We start from the raw sequence: 22,915 nt of genomic DNA on the forward strand, positions 1-22,915 counted from the left end.
TTTTTTTTTTTTTTTTTAGCTCCCCCACCCCACTACCCTTCCCACCCTCTGGTAACCATCATTCCACTCTGTCTGCATGAGATCATTTGTTTTAATATTTAGCTCCCACATATGAGTGAGAATATGTGAGATTTGTCTTTTTGTGCTTGACTTATTTCACTTACCACAATGTTCTTCACTTTCATCCATGTTGTTGCCAATGGCAGGATTTCATTCTTTTTTGTGGCTATATATTATTCCATTGTGTGTATGTACCAAAATTTCTTTATCCATTCATCCACTGATGGACACTTAGGTTGATTCCAAATCTTGGCTATTGTGAAAAATGTGATAAACATGGGAGTACAGATATCTTTTCCATATCCTGATTTCCCCCCCTTTAGATACATACCCAGCAGTGTGAATTGCTGGGTCATATGGTAGTCCTATGTTTAGTTTTTTGAGGAACCTCTATACTGTTCTCCATAGTGGTTGCAGTAACTTACATTCCCACCAATGGTGTATAAGTGTTCCCCTTTCTTGACATCCTTGCCATACATGCTAAGCATTTTTAAATGAATATCCTAAGTCTCAGGTCACTTAAATAACTTGAAAAAGGCCACTGGTGGAAGGTAGGAAGTGGTCATGCCAGAATCCAAACCTGTATCTGCCATGCTGCAAGGCTTGTGTGTTGACCTCTGCTGCATAAAACTGGCCATATGCCCAAATCCATCTCCACGTTCTCTGTTGCTTTTAACTAGATGGAATCATTCCTCATAAATAGTTCAGAGGCTTACCTTAGCATTTAGGTAGATTATATTGTTTTACTACATTACAGGGTTTCAATTTTATTTGTTTGAAAGAAAAAATATGGAAAATTTAAATGTCTCTGATTTTATTCACATAAAAGTGTTCTGGCTATGATGGGTACTAACCAAGAACAACGGCAAGTGGACAAATAACAAGCTCAAATTAGGCCATTTATTAATACTAAAATCTCAATTCTATCAGTACTGTCTTACAGGAAAATAGTCTTTACACCTGTTACAGAAGAACAAGGATTTAGGTGTAGAACATTTAACCCCTTGAGTAAAGGTGATACAGAGGATGATTCACTCACTGAAGTTGAGCCCAGATATTAATTCTCTGGCTGAAGCTTCCCCAGTTCGTAAAATTTTATGACTCTGATCGGGGCACCCAGGCCAGACTGATCCAACCATCCCTGAAACCCACCTCTGAATTTTGTGTTCTCCCTGCGTATGCCAGTGTCTGCTTAGAATGCATTCAGATCTTTTGGAACACCCTTTCCCTTGCAGGATAGAACATACTACTAGTCCCAGAGAGCCTTCTGGGAAAACTTCTACCCAAGGTAAACACGAGGATTTCTCTATTGGAGATTGCCCTATACTTTATAATAAAAGTATAGCAAGACTTCTTTAAGTTATTATAGAATATATGCTTTCCCCTAAGATTTTTTTCTTCATATCCTAAGACCTTGGCCTTATGTCTCGGTATAGTTCTATGACCATTGTTACAGAGTACAAGCTTATTTAGGGTCCAAGATAGAGTCCAGATATTGGGTAGTTCCCAGTTCCTGTGTTCACAAGACACCCATAATTCAAGATTGCCCATTGCTCAGTAGCTCAGAATATTCCTCATTACCAGGCGTTAGAAATGATCTCCTAAACACCTCTGCAAATACAGGCAAATGTGCTAAATCCCCTCCTTCGGTATATGTAAGGATCTTATGTGAGCCCACCCACTCACTTTTGTCTATTATTACAGGCCCTTTCCCCCCATTCTAAAGAGAAATACCACAGATGTATACTTGCATCTCTTCTGTGTTGTATGTTTGTGTATGTGTGTGTGTTGGAAAATATAAAAACCCCATCTCACCTGCAAATTTCTTGTTGGCCGTGTATGTAATCTTCACTTGCAGTAAATGATTGTTGAATGCTGGAAAGAATGAATATTTAAATTCATCTATTGTAACTTTTATTCTTAGAACTAGAATACAATAGACATTTTATATGTTGAAATAATAAATTTATCAAAGGAGTAATTACATGATGTTAAAACGTCTGTAACTTTGAATACCTGCTCTGGACGACCAAATATAAAAATTCATACCAAGAATAAAGGACAAATTGCATTACTAATTCCTTCTCTCCTTATATAAAATTGCTTTGGAAATAAATTTCAAAACTATGAGGCAATATTTTATTGTTGCATTTGTCAAATGGTGGAAACGATTCACTTAACAAATACTTACTGAGCTCCAGCTGTGTCCATGTCACCGTGTCAGCCCCTGGGGCGCCATGGTGAGAGAGGTGAGTGAGGTGGAGTAGGGGCTGGGGAAGGGGCAGGCCAGGCTGTGCAGGGGCCGCCCTGGTGGGGGCCAGGGCTGCTTTAGATGGATGAGTGTGACAGTAGGTGTGACGTGATTTGCTTTGCTCCAGAGCCAGGAACAGATTAGAAGGAAGTATAGAGAGAAATGTAATAGACCTGTTAAGCTATTCATTCACCCAAGTGGTAGAAAAAACATCCCAGATTTAGAAGGATTGAGATAGATCTTCTCAGTTTTACAGTCTTGTTTCATTGCTGATAATCAGTATGGCATTTCAGAAGTTTCTGTACAAACCAAGAAGTGAGAAAAAAGGAAACTACGGTTAAAATGCTTAATCTATGAAGTCATTATGTTTTTACTTTAGCAGTAATTTGAGATGAAATAAAGTGAAACTGCCTTACAGTTTGTAATTTTATGATAATGATTTTCCATCTTCTCATTATTTATGAAATTCTTATATGTCAACAACTAATGACACAATTCTTCTTTTAAACAATTGGTGAAACACTGTATTTTTATCATCTCAGCAACTTCTGGGGAAACTTATTTTTAATTTTTTTTAATTCCTTACTGACATGACTATATCAGAGAAAATCATTATATAGCTCCATGTTTTAGAGTATACATTATTAAAAGACTGCTTACCTTTGCCATCTTACTGCATTAGAATGACTATTCTCCTTGTAATACATCTGTAGTATTGACATCGCTGCTGTCAAATGAGTTATCTAGTTATTGAGATTGTTATGTGATATTTTAACTTCCAGCTCATGCAGGCATCCTTTCTGTTCTAATTATTGTTTTGTGCTTTGGGGCAAAATGGATACTGAGTCAAAAGAGATTATAGAGGACACAGAGGCCCAGATCTGCCAAGATGCTGCTCATTTTAATTCCTAATGCTCTTTGAGAAGCATTTTATTCTACTCATTTTGGATAGAGATTTTAGTGGCTGACTTCACTGCTGACATTAGGAAGAATGCTAACTTAGAAATTTCAAGCAGTTTTCATCTTATCTCTTTTTCCATTTAAATTCCATAAAAAGTGAGGAACCTCAAGAAAGAGAGATTTCCATATATACCTGAACTTATTGAAGGAGATTATGTTGAAGGAGAAAAAAACAGAGGACACTGGGTTTCAAGCACTATCGTTGCTATGTAATTTTGGGAAAGTCACAATATTTAAGAAAGACTTGTCTCATATGCAAAATGGAACTTATGATGCTATTGCTTTGAATTATTATGAGAATTAAATGAGTTAATATATAGGGTGTCCCGAAAGTCTCCATACAAAGGAAAAATTTTGTAAAATTGCATAATGAATATTTTGTAAATAAAGGTACATTTAGCTACAATTTCCCATTTTTCCTATGTATGCGACTTTTGGGACACCCTGTATGTTAAGATATTTTATATATGGTAAGGCTCCATACAGATAGTTTCATCAAGTGAGGATTTACGTCTACTTAAGGACATTCCCGTCGGGAGCACAGCTTTCATAAAGAAGCCACAGAACTCACACTTGATGGAAAGCAGCTGTAGAATGGATTGAAAAGAATCCAAAAAACAAAATATGCTATTGTTTGCATCAAGATAGCCTACAGTGATAAATCAGCTTACATAATCAGCTTACATTCATTCTCACTCATGCACCTGCAAATAAAAACAAGCCAGAGATATTGTGCAGGCACTTTTACAGTGGAAAGAAAATAAAATCAGAATACTTGTGTGGTTTGAAATTTTTAAAGCTTGGGATAATACAGATGGATTATAGAGTGCTTATGGTAAGGAAATATGTTTCTCCTTATATCATCACAGGCAATAACTTTTTTAATTAAATAGAGATTGATTTTTGACAGTAAATATATCTGTCTTCTATGATGCATACAATATAGCAGAGAAATTGGTGTCAGATGACCAAAGATTGACTTCATGGGAACTGATAAAAGTATTTTTATGATTTTATTTGATAAGCATTTATTGAGCAGTTGACTCTGTGTAAAGCATTGTGCTACATACTGGCCTGTGAAGCCTAGGGAGGGGAGAGGGGAGACAAAACAGGTAGCATATCCTTATTAGAATTTACTATCTAGCGAGGGTCATAAAAGTTCCCGAACAACCCAAGGGAGTAAAAGAATTCAGGCAGGAGGGTGAACCCTTAAGTGTGGAAAAACATCAAGTCTCTAAATTAGAACTTGGGAGGGATGGTGTAACTCACCATCCTGAGATTCCTGTCATAGCACAGTCACATGAGGGCCATTCATAGCCCGTTCCAAAGAAATAAATTTGGCCCTGTGATAAATTGTATTATTAATTTCATTTAGTTTTATTATTTTGGCTTGAAAAATGTTTTTTAATTATTAAATGGTTGCTAACGTATTATTATTACCAGTGGTAACCAGTAAAACACTCTATTAAATTCATTAAGTCTTTTCTTCATTCATTTCTTCACTCATTTATTTGACAAACAAGAGTATACATTATCCCAGATATTGGACATCATTTAAGAAATCAGAACAAGCAGCCGTCGGCTTAAATACTATTGACTGGAAAGCAGCGTGCCTGAAACACAACCCCGTTTAGTGACATGTATGGGGTAGAAAAGGAGTTTCAATTGGCAGGGCTTCCCGAGAAACTATTTATATTAGTTAGGGGTTTATTCTTTAGGTTAAGAGTTTACTAATGAGGAAGATAAATGTTTCAAAAACCAGTGACAACAGGAAAAAAGACTAGGGAATCAGAATCAGGATATAGGTAATTTATGCCTTTGTGATAATTAGAAAATGGAAGACTCGTCACCACGGCTGGCTCGCAAGGCCTGGCATAAGTTGGATTTCAGTGCCCACCAGCCCCTCAGCTGGCTGGCCTTTGGACAATGTGCTACAGAAGACTGATTTTGGTTACAGTTTGCTCTGATACTTTGGGCAAGTCATTCAATCTCACTGGACCTCATTTTCGTTAATTATAAAATGACTGTTGGTTGCAATGTTCTCACATGTCCTTTTCCACTGTAGATTTCTATGATTTTAAATTGATGACCTTCATCTAATTAAACCCATTTTATTTCTCATAGCTCTAGAGTCCATAACATTGAGATGAACTTATTATCCTGAGTTTGTTGCTATCATTTCAATTAGACTGTTTCCGCACCTCTGCTTCAATCTGGTCTGGCCTCTCCTTTTCACCCAGAGTTTCTCCTATGAGTGGTTCATGATGGCACGAAATAAAAGGAAGAAGATAGGAAGGAAAGAGAACCAGAAGTAGAATGCAAAAAAATAAGGTTGCTTTTTGAGTGACAAGGAAGCAGATTCTGAACAGGGAATTCCAGAAAATATGAGCAGTACAGTACAGCATAGTTGGAATAAATATAGCACCTCCCACAGTGACTATATGGGGAAAAGTCATCTTAATTTTTATACCATATTTATAAAAAGGAAAAAACCTTGTTGCAGGAATGGAGCTGTATGGCCACTGTGATATACTCTTTTGAGAATCTGTGGGGTTTTATTGCTTCAAAATCATGATCAGTCCTCTCCTTTTACTTATCTATCATTTTGTTATAACTTTTCACACTGAGAGGAAAAGTAACACTGTTGATTTCCTCAGTTAACGGAAGTTTTACAGTAAAGGTACATAGGAAGGTAAGAAAAAAAATACTGAGAAAGAAAAAAGGTCTTAACTTCGGCCCAGCCCTGCCCCATGGAGCTCTAAAATGCTGTTCAGCAGACTGGAAACAGTCTGTGCTTGGTTTCTCTCCCTTCTGCACTCTCTCTTCCTTCCTCAGTATCAATGCATGACCCTTCTTTACCTCCTGGCCTCTGCTACCTTATGGCCTCTGCTTACTGGCTTCTCTCTCTACCTTTTTCCACCTCTATGTTACTCTGTCCTCTTCAGACATTTCATATTCTGACTTTTCAGAGAAAGAATATAAACCATTTGCCAAGTCATTCTCTGGTATTAAGAATCCAACCTTTTCCAAGCCACCTCATAAGACACCAGCCATGCTGTTGGCAAGCCTTTGTGTCAAAGAGTTATGGAAGGCAAGTGGTTTGTAGGGCAAAGTACCACCACTCGTGCGTGGGGGGGGAGAGGGAGCTCCTCAGCTGTGGGCAGAGGCAGGCCCTAAGACTCCTAAGAAGGGAAGCAGTGTAGTGACAGTGTAGTATAAATATAGAAACCAGAGTTTTGAGGCCTTTGGTCAATAGGAGGAAACAGCATGATGAAGACAGTATATAATTCCCTTCCTTTCAGTGCCAGTTAAAGCAGGAGAATGGCTAATAACTTTAGCTCTAATGCCTGATCTTTATTATGGGAAAAATTCTAGGGGGAAACAAAAATATGGAAAAGGAGGCCCAAGATTGTCTATGAATCACTTAAGTTTCTCCCATCTTGTCAAAGTAATACTGTCACAACTACAGATTAAGTATCCCTAATCCAAAAATCCAAAATGCTCCAACATCCAAAAGTTTTTGAGCACCAACAGGACACTCAAAGAAATACTCACTGGAGCATCTCAGATTTCAGACTTTCAGATTAGGGATGCTCAACAAGTAGTATAATGCAAATATTCCAAAATCCCAAATCTGAAACACTTCTGGTCCCAAGTATTTTGGATAAGGGATACTCAACCTGTGCAAGTTCGAAAGTGGTAACAGTCATCATCTTAATGAATTATCTTCCCCAGCCCCAATTTTCCATATTTCTAGTTGCTCTCATCCATATAACCTTATGCCCTAGACTACATTTTATAGTTTGATTTCCCATCCACTGCCAACTTGGTGACATTTTCCATGTTTCCAGGTAGTCTCTATGAAAGTAGGCCATGGCCAGGCCTGCCATAGATGTGATGATACAGTAAGAAAAAGAAAGACAAAGTATTTTCTTATGAAGTAATACAGTGAAAAATTTTTCTTAGGCAGTAATGGGGTTGAACCTTGAATGCTAATGTGGACTCTCACCAAGGCAGAGTTCAGGGCTCCTCTGACTTGGCAGATTCTTCAAATTGACCACAAAACTTCACAGGCAAATCTGGGAGGAGCTAGAGTGCAACAGGGGGCCACATCCACTCACTCATGTGATTGATTTTGCAGACTTCACTGTTCTGCTTCTTAGCCAGTTTGGTACCAAAATGAAAGTAACCTAAGTTAATAAAGACTTCATTTTCACCAGTCTTCCACCCAGACTAACTTTTGTGGTTTGACCTAGCTTACTTTATAATTATTATTTTAATGGCTGCTTTATTATTCAGTTGTGCCTTAATTAACCCTCCAATGTAGAGTATTTTTATTTTTTCTAATTATCCGTGTTAATCTTGTGATAAATGAAGTACAGTGATAAGTACATCTTTCAGCATACAATATTTTCCCATTTAGATGATTTCCTAAGGATAAATTTTAGACATGAGACTGGGACAGAGGATATGAATATTTTTATATCTGAATTGCAAAATTTCTTTCCGAAAGGAGATTATACCAATTTAAATTGTTACCAGATTAGAGACGGTACCACTATCACTGTATTCTCATTGGCTTTAAATGTTGTCATTGTTTTCATTTGCTTGTCTACCCACATTCTGTCCATCTATTTCCCATATTTAAGAGTATATAAGCTAGTTGTCATACTGATAAAGGGTTTAGATGCAATAATTTATCTACAAAGAAAACTTTATTCAGAAAAAATTGGCTTTTAGCTCCAAATTTCTAATGCATTTGAAATTTACCCATGTCTATGATTTAATTCTCTCAATATTTCTAAAGTTTTTTTTTTTTTTACCAGAAAATAATAATAATTAACAAAAGAATAGATTTTTTTTCAACTTATCTGTATGTGACAGTCCTTGGCAGGAAAATTAGAAAACCAAAAACAGGGGGAAAAGGCTACATAATAAGGAATTATTCAAGGCCAAGCTCTTCCACATGGTCTGCAACAACAAGCTACGGAGTTATACTTTTCTAAACTTATTCAACTACAGTTAGAGTTTAAACGCTATGTTTCCATGCTACCCTTGCCATAACTTTATTTCATGTTAGATTATTAAATAAGAATTATGCCCACTGAACAATAATTAAAGATGTCTGAGATGTAATGAGTCAAGTTTGTAACAGTAACTTGTCCTGGTTGCTTTGATGGGATGCCCAAACGTTAAAATGTCATATGACTCACGTTGCTTATAGTAAATTTACATCCTCCTAGTTCTCTGATTGATTGGTATTTTGTTTCTTATATCTCCTCAGGTAAGAGAGAAGGTATCCTACCCTGGTGAGAGATGCTCTATCCTTTCCTAGGTACCTGTCCACCACCACCCTCAAATTGTACCTGTGTAATTAGATCACAAATTCCTATAGATAAAGAACTATTAGAGTTAACCCTTAGGGATATACATGTTCTGAGGTGAAAGGTTAGTAATCTTGTCCTGAGAAATCATAGTCCTATGCCAAGAACTAGAAATGAAATTGTGCTTCACCCACCCTCCTCAGTGATGAATTAGCAGGGAAAGCACATGCAGGGAACCCAGTAGAACAATGGTAGGTATGTCACACAAACTGCAGCAAGCTCTCCCTTCCCTTTTCCAAAATCCTAGATCTTTTATCAACGCCTCTGGAAAAGGGACAGAGTTCCATAGGTTTATCAGTGATTAGGATCGGATAGATAAAATTTGAAGTTTTTCTTTTTAAATACAGGTCATATTTCTTTTCTCTTACTCCCATATATAAACATGAAGCAGTTAAATTATTTCACCATGGTGAATAAAGGGGCAATACAAAAATCATGTGCTGTGTAGGAAGCAAGGAATGAATATATTACTGTGGTTAACTGTGCAAGAGCAGTTACATATTTGCACTGCTTATTTCCTTTAATTATTTCTTTGGTTGAAAACTCCATAGATATTTGATAGCGAGGTCACACACACACACACAGGCAGAAAGAGCTCTACATATGAACTGGTTTGTGGGGTGGGTGTTGAGTGGGCAGGGGAGAACTGTTCCACCTTCAAAGTGAGCTGTTAATTTCTAGATGTGTTACTAATGGAAGCACTGCGGGTTCCATGACTGGAGCAGGGAACTGATTGTTTATTTGGTCTATATATCAGGTTTTAGTCTAGTCATTCTGCTAGTTAAGATTAGTTCTCTCACTCTGCCAAAATGAGACACATTTCACCTTCTTGCATTCAGTTCTGCTGTTTTGTCCCCTGCAGTACCCTCTGCACAGCTTCCCGATTTCAGTCTTTTTCTGATTTTGCTCTAGGATGTGGTGAAAAGGTGCCCCATCAGAGAGCATGACTTTTTCTACTCCCAACCCACACACTGATGTCAGAGTATTTTTGTTCCTTCTCGGGAGCATTATGTTCTTCCACCAGCAGTTGCCAGGAAAGCGTGCGGGTATTTTGCAATAACGTTTGAAATATACATTTTTATTTTTTAGTTGGGATGGCTAGTGTTCATATTTTGAAGGTCCAGTGTGATGTCACATTCTCTGTCGTTAGCTTTCTGTGTATTGCTGAGTGTGTAACTGCGAAGTCAGTGCCTTCCTGAAATCAGCGAGGATGATGAGTAGTTACTCGGCCTTTTTTATGCACGTAAATGTGCATAGCCAGATGGTGAAAAGCTACAACGGGGCAAGCACAGAGTCCACTCTAAAATATCCTACTTACCATCGTCACAGCAAGAGATCATGCACAGAACTGTGATGACAATGAAAACAGTAAATAGAACATTTTCCTGTCAACTTTAGTTATTTGATTATTTGTAAACATTCCTGCCTACAGGAGCCCGCCTACCTGCCTTTCTTTTTTCCTTCCCTTTTCTCTTTTTTCTTTTACTTGCTTGCTTTATTTTTTATCCTGTTTCTTTTTCTTTTCTTTTTTTTTTTTTTTGGAGACAGAGTCTCATTGTGTTGCCCTGGCTAGAGTCTAGAGTGCAGTGGTGTCATCACAGCTCACTGTAACCTCAAACTCCTTGGCTCAAGCGATCCTCCTGTCTCTGCCTTCAAGTAGCTGAGACTACAGGCGCACCACCATGCCCAGCTGATTTTCCCTATTTTTAGTAGAGACAGGGTCTCGCTCTTAGGCTGATATCGAACACCTGACCGCAAGCAATCCTTCCACGTTGGCCTCCCAGAGTGCTAGGATTATGGGCGTGAGCCACCATGCCTACTCTTCTCTTTTTTCTTTCCTTGCTTATTTTCATATTTTAAGCTCTTCATAGCTCAAGAAACTATTTCATTGGTGGGGATTATTGATCAAGGGATTTCTAATGCTGTTTTCTACTCACAATTAAACAAATGCAAGTGGAGAGGCTTCATCATTCAGTGGCCATTTATATAGAGTGCTGTGATGGACGAAAGGTTGAGACAAAAAGAATACAAAAATGACTATTCTCTGGCAAATACTTATAAATTGCTTTCTTTGTGGTAAACAGTTATCACCTTATTTAATCTGTGTAACAGCTCTATTCGGGATTCTTATTTTACAAGAAAATCAAGGCACAGAGAGGTTAAGTAATTTGCCCAAAGTTACACAGTTGGTAAGTGGCAGAACAGAGATAAAAACCCACGCAGTCTGACATTAGACCTTGTGTGCTTGACACCTGTCCTGTGCTGGACTGCCTGGGATGAGATCCCAGAACAGAAGGAGGAGTATATTTAGATAGGACAATACAGAGCACTATGTGATCATGATATAAATGAGGAAAATGAGGAGTTGAGAAGAGAAAGAAAATATTTCAGACAGGCGCATGGCCCGTGAGGGCTAAGGTAGGTTTTAAGTGAGAGTTATACGAAATAGCATGAGTAGGAGATACTGGGTCTGGAAAGTATTTCCAGGCAAATAAGTAGTCTTGTTTAGTTGGAGAAAAAGATTGTGTGTATCAGTACAAGATAAGGCAGGCTGCAGCCACATTTTGCAAGCCTTGCCGTGTAGACAGCTTGGATAAGGAAAATGGGGGGCTTTGAGCAGTAAGGTGGCCTGAGCAATGCTCTAGAAAGCTACCTTAACTTTGTGGGATAGGAGTTTGAAGAAAGGAAATGCTAGGAGAAGGAAAAATAATTAGGAAACTATATTCATTTTCTATTGCAACGCACATTTATTATTAATAATTATTTGGGGCCGGGCGCGGTGGCTCACGCCTGGAATCCTAGGTCTTTGGGAGGCTGAGGCGGGCGGACTGTTTGAGCTCAGGAGTTCGAAACCAGCCTGAGCAAGAGCAAGACCCCGTCTCTACTAAAAAAATAGAAAGAAATTAATTGGACAACTAAAAATATATAGAAAAAACTAGCCCGGCATGGCACATGCCTGTAGTCCCAGCTACTCGGGAGGCTGAGGCAGGAGGATCGCTTGAGCCCAGGAGTTTGAGGTTGCTGTGAGCTAGGATGACGCCACGGCACTCTAGCCCGGGAAACATAGTGAGACTCTGTCTCAAAAAAAAAAAAAAATTATTATTTGGCAGTTTCTGTGGGTCAAGAGTATAGGCGCAGCTTAGCTCGGTCCTCTGCTTAGGGTCTCACAAGGTGACAAAATGATGACTGGAGCTGCGGTTTCAACTAGGCTAAACTGGGGAAGTATTCACTTTTGTTAGCATATTTCAGTAATTTGTGGTGTAATACCAAGGACTTGAGTTTCTTGCTAGCTGTTGACAGAGGCTGCCCTCAGTTCTTCCATGGGCCTCCCCACATGGGCATCCCGCAACATGACAGCTTGTGTCTCCAAAACCAGCAAGAGAGTGGGAGACTTTAGCTAAACTGCACTATAATCTTACATAGTTAATCACATATGTCCTGTCATGTTTGCCTTATTCTGTTGGTTAGAAGCAAGGTCACTCCACACTCAAGGGGAGGGGACTACACAAGGGCATGAAAATCAGGAAACAGGGATCATAGGGCTGCTGTAGTCTGCCTGCCAGGGAGACAGAGGCAGTTGTTGGGACTAACACTCAGAGTCTGAATTGGGGTGGTATTAATGCAAATAGAAAGGAAAAGTCAGATTCAAGAAATTATGTCTAGGAAATATGATTTCTTGCCTATACCATGTGAAATTCTTTGTATACATTATCTCACATAAGCCTCAAAATATCTCCTTAAGGTAGATGTCAGGAAAATCCTTATTTCACAGATGAAGACACAGCTTTTAGAAGTTAAGTACTCAGAGGCATATATATCCTAGCTTCACATCTGGGTGTCCCAGCCTAGATTTGAACCTAGGGTGTCAGTGCCAAAGCTCATAGTCATAGCCACTCCGCTTTTTTTTTTATTTATTTCAGCATATTATGGGGGTACAGATGTTTAGGTTACGTGTGTTGCCCTTGATTCCCCCCCCCAAGTCCGTGTTTCACATATGTCCATCCTTCGGGTAGTGCGCATTGCACTCCTTGTGTATACAAATACCCGTCCCCTCCTCCCTCCTCCTCCCGCCGCCCTCCCCCTTCCCCAACATCCAATAGATGTTGTTCTGATATGTGCATTTATGTGTTGATTAGTTAATACCAATTTGATGGTGAGTACAAATGGATCCCGTTCTTCTGCTCTTGTGGTGCCCCACTTTGGATAATGGGCCTAAGTTTAATCCAGTAAAGTGTAAGAGGTGCTAGATCACTGTCATTTCTTATGATTCAGTAATATTCCATTGTAAACATATACCAAATTTTGATAATCCACTCATGGATTGACGGGCACTTGGGTTGTTTCCACATTCTTGCAATAGTGAATTGTGCTGCCATAAACATTCGGGTGCAGATGTCCTTAACGTAGAATGTTTTGTGCTCTTTTGGGTAGATGCCTAACAGTGCTATTGCTGGATTGAATGGTATTTCTGTTTTTAGCTCTCTGAGGTATCTCCAAATTCTTTTCCACAGAGGTTGCACTAATTTGCAGTCCCACCACCAGTGTAGAAGTGTTCCTGTCTCTCCACATCCTCGCCAACATTTGTTGTTTTGTGTTTTTTTGATAGAGGCCAATCTCACCGGGGTTAGGTGATACCTCATTGTGGTTTTGATTTGCATTTCTCTAATGATTAGAGATGTTGAGCATTTTTTTATATGTTTGCCGGCCATTATTCTGTCTTCTTTTGAAAAGTTTCTGTTCATTTCGCTTGCCCATTTGTTGATGGGGTTGTTTGATTTTTTCTTGTTGATTTTTTTGAGTTCTAGATAGATTCTGGTTATCAGCCCTTTATCAGGTGTGTAGAGAGCAAATATTTTTTCCCATTCTGTGGGCTGTCTATTCACTCTAATGATAGTTTCCTTGGCAGTGCAGAAGCTTTTTAATTTGATTAGATCCCACTTATTTATTTTTGTTGCTGCGGCGATTGCTTTGGGGGTCTTCTTCAGAATTCCTTACCTAGGCCGATGTCTGAAAGGGTCTTCCCAACATCTTCATTTAGAATTCTTAAGGTTTCATGCCTTAGGTTTAAGTCTGTTATCCACCTTGAATTGATTTTTGTGAGAGGTGAGAGGTAGGGGTCTAGTTTCAGTCTTCTGCATGTAGCTATCCAGTTTTCCCAGCACCATTCTGCTTTACTTGGACTTTAAAGTATAGAGGACCTGAAGAGAAATGGGTAAGAAAACAATGAAGATAACTCCAAGATTTTAAGCCATTTCAATTCAGGGAAAGGTGTTAACTAAAATCGCAATGTCATGAGGTCACTAGTAAAGTCATATATATTGTGCATACACTATATGTCAGGCAATATGTGAAGCACTCAGCTTGCAGATACAGTATGCTTATGCACATGGAACAGTTAATGTTGCCAACAGCCTGTGATACAGTCCTTTGCCCTGTTTTACAGATCAGGAAATAGGACCACACCAGTGCCCACTAAACTCAAGATTCCACAAATGCACCAGTGGTCATTTTATTCATAGCTATTATCTCTAATGTCTGACACATGAGCAGTGCTCATTATATAAATTTTTTAATGAATGCACATAGCTAGTAAGTGCTAGAGTCAAATTTGAATTCAGAACAGCCCCCACTCTTGCCTCCTGGAGAAAACCGTGCATTCCATTGTAGACATATTTTGTGTGAGGCCACAGCAGGGTATCTAGATGTTCAGCAGAAACCTAAATTCCATCAGTGAAGCTTGAGAAAAGGTCAATGCTAGAATAAATTACTGAGGAGCATCCAAGTAGAGATTACAGAGTCCTAAAATTAGATGAGATGATTATGAAAGGGTATAGGCCCCAAAATAAAACCTTAGAAAATACCTATATTTAGAGGTTGAGAAGTGTTAAGAGGTATTTTAAAAAGCAATGCATACATATAGGTCATAGAAAGAAGACAGAGATAAAGATATAAAAGCAAAGGGGGAAGAGAAGGAAGGAGGGCTGTCAGCAACATCAGCCACCACAGAGTAATCAAAGAGCACCAAGATTAAGACAAGAAGACTGAATTTGGAGATTAGAAGGTGATTGATGACTTTTGGGTAAGCAGATTCAGGAAAACAGGCTGAGTGAGAGTCAGCTGGCATCTGGGAGGGTGGGGGAGCTTGGCTTTGAAAGAAAGGTTGGTAGTGAGGTGGAGCTCATGTGTATAAACTTCTCTGTAATTTTAGGAGAGCTAGTAGCAGTAATGAGAGGAGTTGAATAGGAGACATCTTGTTGTTATAGACAGGAGAGAAGGCCCAAGTAGGAAAAAAATAAAAATGGCAGGAAAAGGACAGAATACTGATGGAACATGACCCCAGAGGAGGCAAAAGGAACTAAGCTGCAAGACCACTGATAGGAAGGGCCGTCCTTAGAAATGGTGAGAGACATGGTACTATTGGAAGTAGGAGAAGAGACTACTTTGCATTTTTTTTTCCAAAAAAAATTTTTTTCAGAAACAGAGTATAGAAAAGTGGAAGTTGAATAAAGAAAAATTGATGTTTGAATTGAAGGTCCCCAATTCCTCTTTAAGAATTTCTCTAAGGAGGCAAGTTCATCTATAGAAAGCAGAGGGAAAGATTTCAGGGCTAGAAGATAAGGAATATTTTAATTAACTGAGGCAGTGGTTAACAAAAGTTATTGAATGTCTACTCTGAAATAAGTAGAGAATTCAGTAGAGAAGACAATAAAGGATAAAATAAGCAATAGAGACCCACCTGAGATGAAATAGTGTGCACTTTTAATAGAGCCCAACACCATGGTTTCATAACTTTGGCCAGCTTCTGAGATGTGGTTGTTGAAGGAAGCTCATGGTACCACACAGGGTCAGGAAGTGAAATGGTGAGAATGGCAGATAAGAATGGAGGAAGGATGGATTCTAGAGGCAAGTGAAGACAGTACATACCTTGTTTTATTGCGCTTTGCTTTATCGTGGTTTGCAGATACTGTGTTTTTTATAAAGTGAAGGTTTTTGGCAACCCCACATTGAACAAGTCTATCAGTACCATTTTTCCAACAGCATGTGCTCACTTCATGTTTCTGTCATATTCTGGTAATTTCATGTTTCTGTGTCATATTCTGGTAATTCTTATATTTCAAACTTTTTCATTTTATTATATCTGTTATGGTGATCAGTGATCTTTAATATTACTATTGTAATTGTTTTGTGGTACCACAAACAATATCCATCTAAGATAGTGAACTTAATCAATGTGTGTGTTCTGACTGCTCATTGATGAGCTGTTCTCCCATCTCTCTCCCTCCTCTCTGGCCTCCCTATTTCCTGCGACACAATAATATTAAAATTAGGCCAGTTAATAACCCTACAATAGCCTATAGTGTTCAAGAGAAAAGAAGAGTCATTTCTTTTCTCTTTAACTTTAAAAACTAGAAATGATTCAGCTTAGTGAGGAAAGCATGTCAAGAGCCAAGATAGGCCAAAAAGCTAGGCCTCTAGTGCCAAATAATTAGCTGAGTTGAGAATTCAAAGGAAAAGTTCTTGAAGGAAATTAAAAGTCCTATTCCAGTGAACACATAAATGATAACGCAAATCAACCTTATTGCTGATATGGAGAAAGTTCGAGTGATCTGGATAGATCAAGCTAGCCATGACATCCCTTAAGCCAAAGCTTAATCCGGAGTAAGACCTTAACTCTCTTCAATTCTGTAAAGGCTGAGAGAGGTGAGAAAGCTGCAGAAGAAAAATTTGAAGCTACCAAAGGTTAGTTCAGGTTCACAAGGTTGGGTGCTCACATGGCAGTAATATTCTCCAGGGATGAGGGGGATGGGGGGTAAAGCCACAACTAAAGGACACGGGGAGCCTTGTAGAGGGGAAGGTCATGCCTCTAACCCTTGCTTGGGTGAGGCAAAGACATAAAATGTAACTATAATGTTTGTACCCTCATAAAACCCTGAAATAAAAGAAAAAAATCTGAAAAAAAAAGAAAAGAAGCTATCTCCATTAAAAGTGCAAGGTGAAGCCACAAGTTATCCAAAAGATCCAGCTACGATAATTGATGAAGGTGGCTAAACTAAACAACAGATGTAGACAATGAAAGAGCCTTCCACTGGAAGAAGGTGCCATCTAGGATATTCATAGCTACAGAGAGGTCAATGCCTGGCCATTGATATCTCATTTACCATTCAGAAAACTCAGGGCCCTTAAAGTAGATTATGCTAAATCTACCCTGCCTGTGTTCTATAAATGAAACAACAAAGCCTGGATGACAGCACCATCTGTTTACAGCATGGTTGCCAACTGTTGAGACCTACTGCTCAGAAAAAAATATTTCTTTCAAAATATTACTGCTTATTGACAACGTACCTAGTCATCCAAGAGCTCTGAGGGAGATGTACAAGGAGATGAATGTTATTTTCATGCCTGCTAACACAGCACCCATTCCATAGCCCATGGATAAAGGAGTAATTTCAACTTTCAAATCTCAGATCTAAGAAATACCTTTCATAAAGTTATAGCTGCCATAGATAGTGATTCCTCCAATGGATCTGGGCAAAGTCAATTGAAAACCTTTGGCAAGGATTCGCCATCCTAGATGCCATTAGGAATATTTGTGATTCATGGAAGGAGGTCAAAAGATCAACATTAGCAGGAGTTTGGAAGAAGTCGATTCGAACCCTCATGGATGACTTTGAGTGGTTCAAGACTTCAGTGGAGTAAGTAACTACAGATGTGGTAGAAAAAGCAAGAGAACTAGAATTAGAAGTGGAGCCTGAAGATGTGATTGAATTGCTGAAATCTCATAATAAAACCATAACAAATGAATAAATGCTTCTTATGGATAAGCAAAGAAAGTGGTTTCTGAGGTGGACTGTACTCCTGGTGAAGATGCTGTGAACATTGTTGAAATGACAATAAAGGATTTAGAATATTCTGTAAACGCAGTTGATAAAACAGCAGCAGGGTTTGAGAGGGTTCACTCCAATTCTGAAAGAAGTGCTGTGGGTAAAATGCTATCCAACAGCACTGCATGCTATGAAGAAACCTTTCATGAAAGAGTCAGTTGATGTATTTTCATTGTTGTCTTATTTTAAGAAATTGCCACAGCCACCCCAACCTTTAGCAGCCCTCACCCTGATCAGTCAGCAGCCATCAACATCAAGGCAAGACCTCCACCAGCAAAAAGATTACAACTTGCTATGAAGGCTCAGATGATCATTAACATTTTTTAGCAATACAGTATGTTTTAATTAGGGTGTATGCATTGGTTTTTTAGACACAATGCTACTGTACACTTAGAAGAAAACAGTACTGAGTGTAGACATATCTTTTCTATGCACTGGGAAGCCAAAATATTTGTGACTTGCTTTATTGATATATTCACTTATTGCAGTGTTCTGGAACCCAACCTGCAATATCTCTGAGGTATGCCTGTTTTGGCATTGGTATAAGGTGAGTGATGAAGTAAATGAATACTGAGGGGAATTTAGAATCTCAAGACTTTGATTTGGGTATGGTGCAAATTATCAAAATGAGGAAATAAAGTGGTCGTGATCAGAAAAGGAAGGCTCAAAGTTTGAGGTACTTTAGTAAAATAGTTGCAAATCAAGCAAACTATAAAGTGCCCTCTCTGTAGTTTCAGAGATTAAATAAGAAACTGTGAGGCCAATGTATTATGAACCAGAATGAGAAATAAATGAATGTGGCAGGGGATGAGATGGGGTGGACTGACCAGGCACCCAGATTATCAGGACAGATGGAGTGCCATGATGAGTTCGTAAATACAGTAACAACAGCAGGGCTTGGCCCTCAAGGTTCAAAGACTGGTTGAAGGAGGCAGAACAATATTCTAAACTGACCACAGGGGATATGAATGTTTGTGAGGCTGGTAGTATCTTCAGGGGCAATTAAGGTAAAGAATTGGAAGTTCAACTTGAGGATCAGTCTAAACCATAGAACACTTAGCTTCCGTACAGAATGAGAAGGCAAGGTCATCAAGGAGTGACTGACAGAGCAGCAAGCAAGGACGCAGAGCAGGAAGGGAAGGGTTATTTGGAATCGGATGTAATCATTGTTCCCTATCCTATCTGTTCCTCTCATCTCCCTTATCACTCCTTTACAGGTGATCCTTCTAATCCTCAAAATAGGCTATAAGGTATTATCCCCATTTTACAGATGAAAAAATCTGGTTCTGAAATTTGAATCTTGTCCTGACGGCAAATTCCAAGGTCTTTGAACCACAACCCAGTGACTCTCAGTGGTCTTGAAGTGTTACTGCAGCTTCCAAGGACTAATTAGAAATCATGTCTAATGGGTGTGAAACACAGTGCATTCCTTCGTGTTGCTCTTGAATTACATTTAGCTCTAAAAAGTTCTTTGTGAGCTTATATATCTAATCTTATAATCTGTGTTTACTTCTGAAGTTTTTTTCAAGAAAACTCCTTGGACCCTTTTTCTCAAGACATTAAGGAATTTCCAAATACATTCAATATGAACATGTTGAATTTCTGCAACTATACTCTAAAACATTAAGTTAATCTTTATATTGCATTATTTTTCAGGTGTGAAAACGAAACCAAGTTCAAAACAGAAGACGTATTTTGGGCTTACAATTTCTGCCCTACTCCATATTCCTGGACTGCACTTCTGGGCCTTATTTTGTATCTTGTTTTCTTCGCACCTGGTAAACAAGGCTTTCTTATTGTTGTGTTAATTAAATGGCCTATTTTTAGGGGAGACAGGCTACTGTTTTTCAAATTCATTACATGCTATTTTACTAAAGTTTTAAATTTTTTACTTCTCAGGAATGGGACCAATGCCTTGGACTGTGAATTCTGAAATATATCCCCTTTGGGCAAGAAGTACAGGAAATGCATGTTCATCTGGAATAAACTGGATTTTCAATGTTCTGGTTTCATTGACATTTTTACACACAGCAGAATATCTTACATACTATGGTAAGAGAATATTTTTTCCAACATAGTTTCATTTTTATTTTTCTTACTCTATTTTTTAGATATATTATCATTTGTCATTGAAAGACTATGTGGTTATATTTTTGCTGTTATAAATATCTCCAGGTGGCTCTTTTTCCCCACAGGCCTTGGAAATGTATCTGGGGAAAGAAAAGAGGAAGACTCCTTTGCTAAGCAGCATTGCTTCTTGTCCCTCAGTGCTTAGGGCTGTCACTCACCCCTCTCCCAACCCAAACATCTCCCATCTATCTCCCCAGTTGGAAATCTTCACAGCATAGCTTTTAGTTTAACAAAAAAACATAAACAACAAAAAAATGGTAAAGAGATGTAGGCAGGGCCACTGAGATGTTCTGTGACAGGGATGGAGTCCAGTCCAAGAGCAGAATCAACATAGGGTCAAAAGCTTGCCAAGATACTTAAAGATGATGTGCTGTGCATTATGCCTTCCATGTATCATCTGTGCTGTTCAGGCCAAGGTGTGTGCATTTCAGCATCCTCTGAAACTAGCACTTACCACTTCCAAAACTGTAAATGTGATGGAAGTATTCAAATGAAAATGTGTGGAGACCATAATTCAAAGAAAACAATATTGATAAGTGGCTGAATTAGGAACATACTTTGGGGAGCTACTTCAAATCCATTTTTACTAAGGTGAAAAGACTTTTCTTTTTAGAAAGATGATTTCTGGCCAGGTGTGGTGGCTCACACCTATAATCCTAGCCCTTTGGTAGGCTGAGGCAGGCAGATGGCTTGAGGCCAGGAGTTTGAAACCAGCCTGGGCAACATAGTAAGATCCCTGTTGCTACAAAAAAATAAAAGCCAAACTGGGTGTGGTGGTGTGTGCCTGTAGCCCCAGCTACTCGGGAGGCTGAGGCAGGAAGATCACTTTAGCCCAGGAGTTTGAGGCTGCATGAACTATGATGATGCCACTGTACTCTAGCCTGGGCAACAGAGTGAGACACTATCTCAAAAAAACAAACAAAAAAGAAAGAGGATTTCTACACTGTCCACATGACTTTATAGGTTGTGATAAGATTCTAAATAATGAAATGTGAGATTTTCATTCTAACCTCCCCTTAAGCCTTGGTGGTATATGTGGAATACCTACTGCTTAGACCAGTCTTCCAGAAGACCTTCTCTGATCCCCTGCCCCACCTCACCTCATTCTATGCTCTGGGCACTTATAATTCCTTTTTGCAAGAACAGGTTTACTTGTCTGTCCCCCACCCCCTACTACTAGACCATAAATCCCTGGAGGGCCGTCTATGCCTTGTTCACCATTATATTCCCAAGTCCTTCCGGGACATCCTGTTCATCTGATAAGCACCCAAAAGTGTTTGTCAAATGAATAAATACATGTATGAATTTTGAAGATGAATTACGAATAGAGGAAACATTATAAAAATCCATTTTCCCCCTCTTCTATACATGCCGAATTAGTATTTGCTTTTAGTTAATACTATTTATCTAACGCTTTTACTACCTTTATAAAACTCTTCTCTCTCCCAGTCACCACATAGAACATTTAGAAATATTTATTTTCTTGGAAAGGAAAGGCATTGGCATTTTAAACTTGATATACATTTATATTTAGTATATTCTGCTTTATCCCATTTGGCCATTAAAAATTTTTACATAAATTCATGAACTTTACATAAATTCATGGGTTTTTTGTTTGTTTTGAGACAGAGTCTCACTCTATTGGCCAGGCTAGAGTGCAGTAGCATCATCATAGCTCACAGCAACCTCAAACTCCTGGGCTCAAGCAATCTTCCTGCCTCAGCCTCCTGAGTAGCTGGGACTACAGGCACATGGGCCACAAAGCCCAGCTAATTTTTCTATCTTTTGTAGAGACGGGATCTCGGTCACGTTTAGGCTGGTCTCAAACTCTAACCCTCAGGTCAGCCTCCTGCCTCTGCCTCTGCCTCTCGGAGCGCTAGGATTACAGGCATGAGCCACCACACCCAACCTACAATATTGCTGTTATCTGTACTCAGAACACAGGAACTCAATCTCTTAATAGCAACTCTTCTTCCCTAGTCATTTAGTAGAATTTAATAATGCTGGCTATCACTTTTGAGCAACTAACATCCAGAATTCTAATGGGCATGTAACATACATTATTTCTATTATTTACAGTTTGCAAAGCAGGAACTATTTTCCCTATTACACAGAACAGAAAACCAAGTTCGAGAGAATTTAAGAAATTCTGCCCCAAGGATTCAGCCCCACGTTCTCCACAGAGCCATGGAGCCTTTGCTCTCACAGTAACACTCAGCCATGCATCCCAGATGACCTAGTATTATTTTTATGATTATTTCTCAAGTATAAGCCTTAAAAAAAAAAGGTTACAGTAAATGTTTAATGTGAACGAAACTGAAAGAGCCTTATATTTGTAAATAGAGTTCTATTTTTATTAAACAAAGGGAATTGGATTTATACAAGTCCGGCTCCTTAAAGAGTTAATATGGCTTTGACAAATTATGTCTTGATTTAGTTAACCCTTTCATGTTTTTTTCTAATATCTCATAATTTACCTCTGTTTCCCTTCTGTTTTCTCATGGCTCCTCATTCTACAGAAAAGATTCTGTTGGGTGGTCAATTTAGCAGCATTTTTCCTCCATAGTTTTTCTTGAGTCTTTCCAAGACGTATTTCTATGGTTATTCTGGAAATGGTTACTTATTAAGGAAGTATTAAGACAGTAACATGTGTTAGGCATTAGGAACCCAAAGACAAGCCATAGATGCTGCCCCTTGAGGAGACCACTTTTGCCACTGAAACAGAAGAGCAGGTCTCCCTCTCAGGCATCTTTTAACCATCTCTCCTGTACCTGCTCTGATTTTGACCATAAGATTTATAGACTCAAACTACCAGCACTTAAATAGGAGCTCAGAAACTATTTTATTTTACTTAATGAGGCATCTGAGGCCCAAAGAGGAGACTAAATGACTACTTTAGAAGTCACATAGCCAAGACTTAATCCCAGATCTTCCCACTCCCAATCTGATACCCTTTCTCCAGCCATTTATCACATCAGTTTTTTATCTTCCTTCCCCCATCTCATTTACAGGATGGTCTGGACAGAAAGCCTAAAATTAGGCAGGGACTCCATTATAGTTAGTTGTTTTCCACCATCAAAAGTAAAAGTCTAGGCCAGGCGTGGTGGCTCACGCCTGTAATCCTAGCTCTCTGGGAGGCCGAGGCGGGAGGATTGTTTGAGCTCAGGAGTTCAAGACCAGCCTGAGCAAGAGCGAGACCCCGTCTCTACCAAAAATAGAAAGAAATTAATTGGACAGCTAAAAATATA

The 22,915-nt window shown here is 38.9% G+C and overlaps 1 protein-coding gene across 1 annotated transcript in view; it reads left to right on the top strand.

Annotated features, from left to right (window-relative positions):
* SLC2A13 (solute carrier family 2 (facilitated glucose transporter), member 13) overlaps window positions 1–22,915 on the top strand; it is a 388,439-nt gene that overhangs the window by 364,027 nt on the left and 1,497 nt on the right. The window contains exons 8-9 of the mRNA XM_012638430.1: window positions 19,194–19,315; window positions 19,437–19,589. Of these exons, the coding sequence (XP_012493884.1) occupies window positions 19,194–19,315; window positions 19,437–19,589 (275 nt within the window). The remainder of the gene's footprint in view (window positions 1–19,193; window positions 19,316–19,436; window positions 19,590–22,915) is intronic.

This window comes from Propithecus coquereli, unplaced genomic scaffold (assembly GCF_000956105.1).
Source record: "Propithecus coquereli isolate 6110/MARCELLA unplaced genomic scaffold, Pcoq_1.0 Scaffold13, whole genome shotgun sequence".
Classification (NCBI taxonomy): Eukaryota; Metazoa; Chordata; class Mammalia; order Primates; family Indriidae; genus Propithecus; species Propithecus coquereli.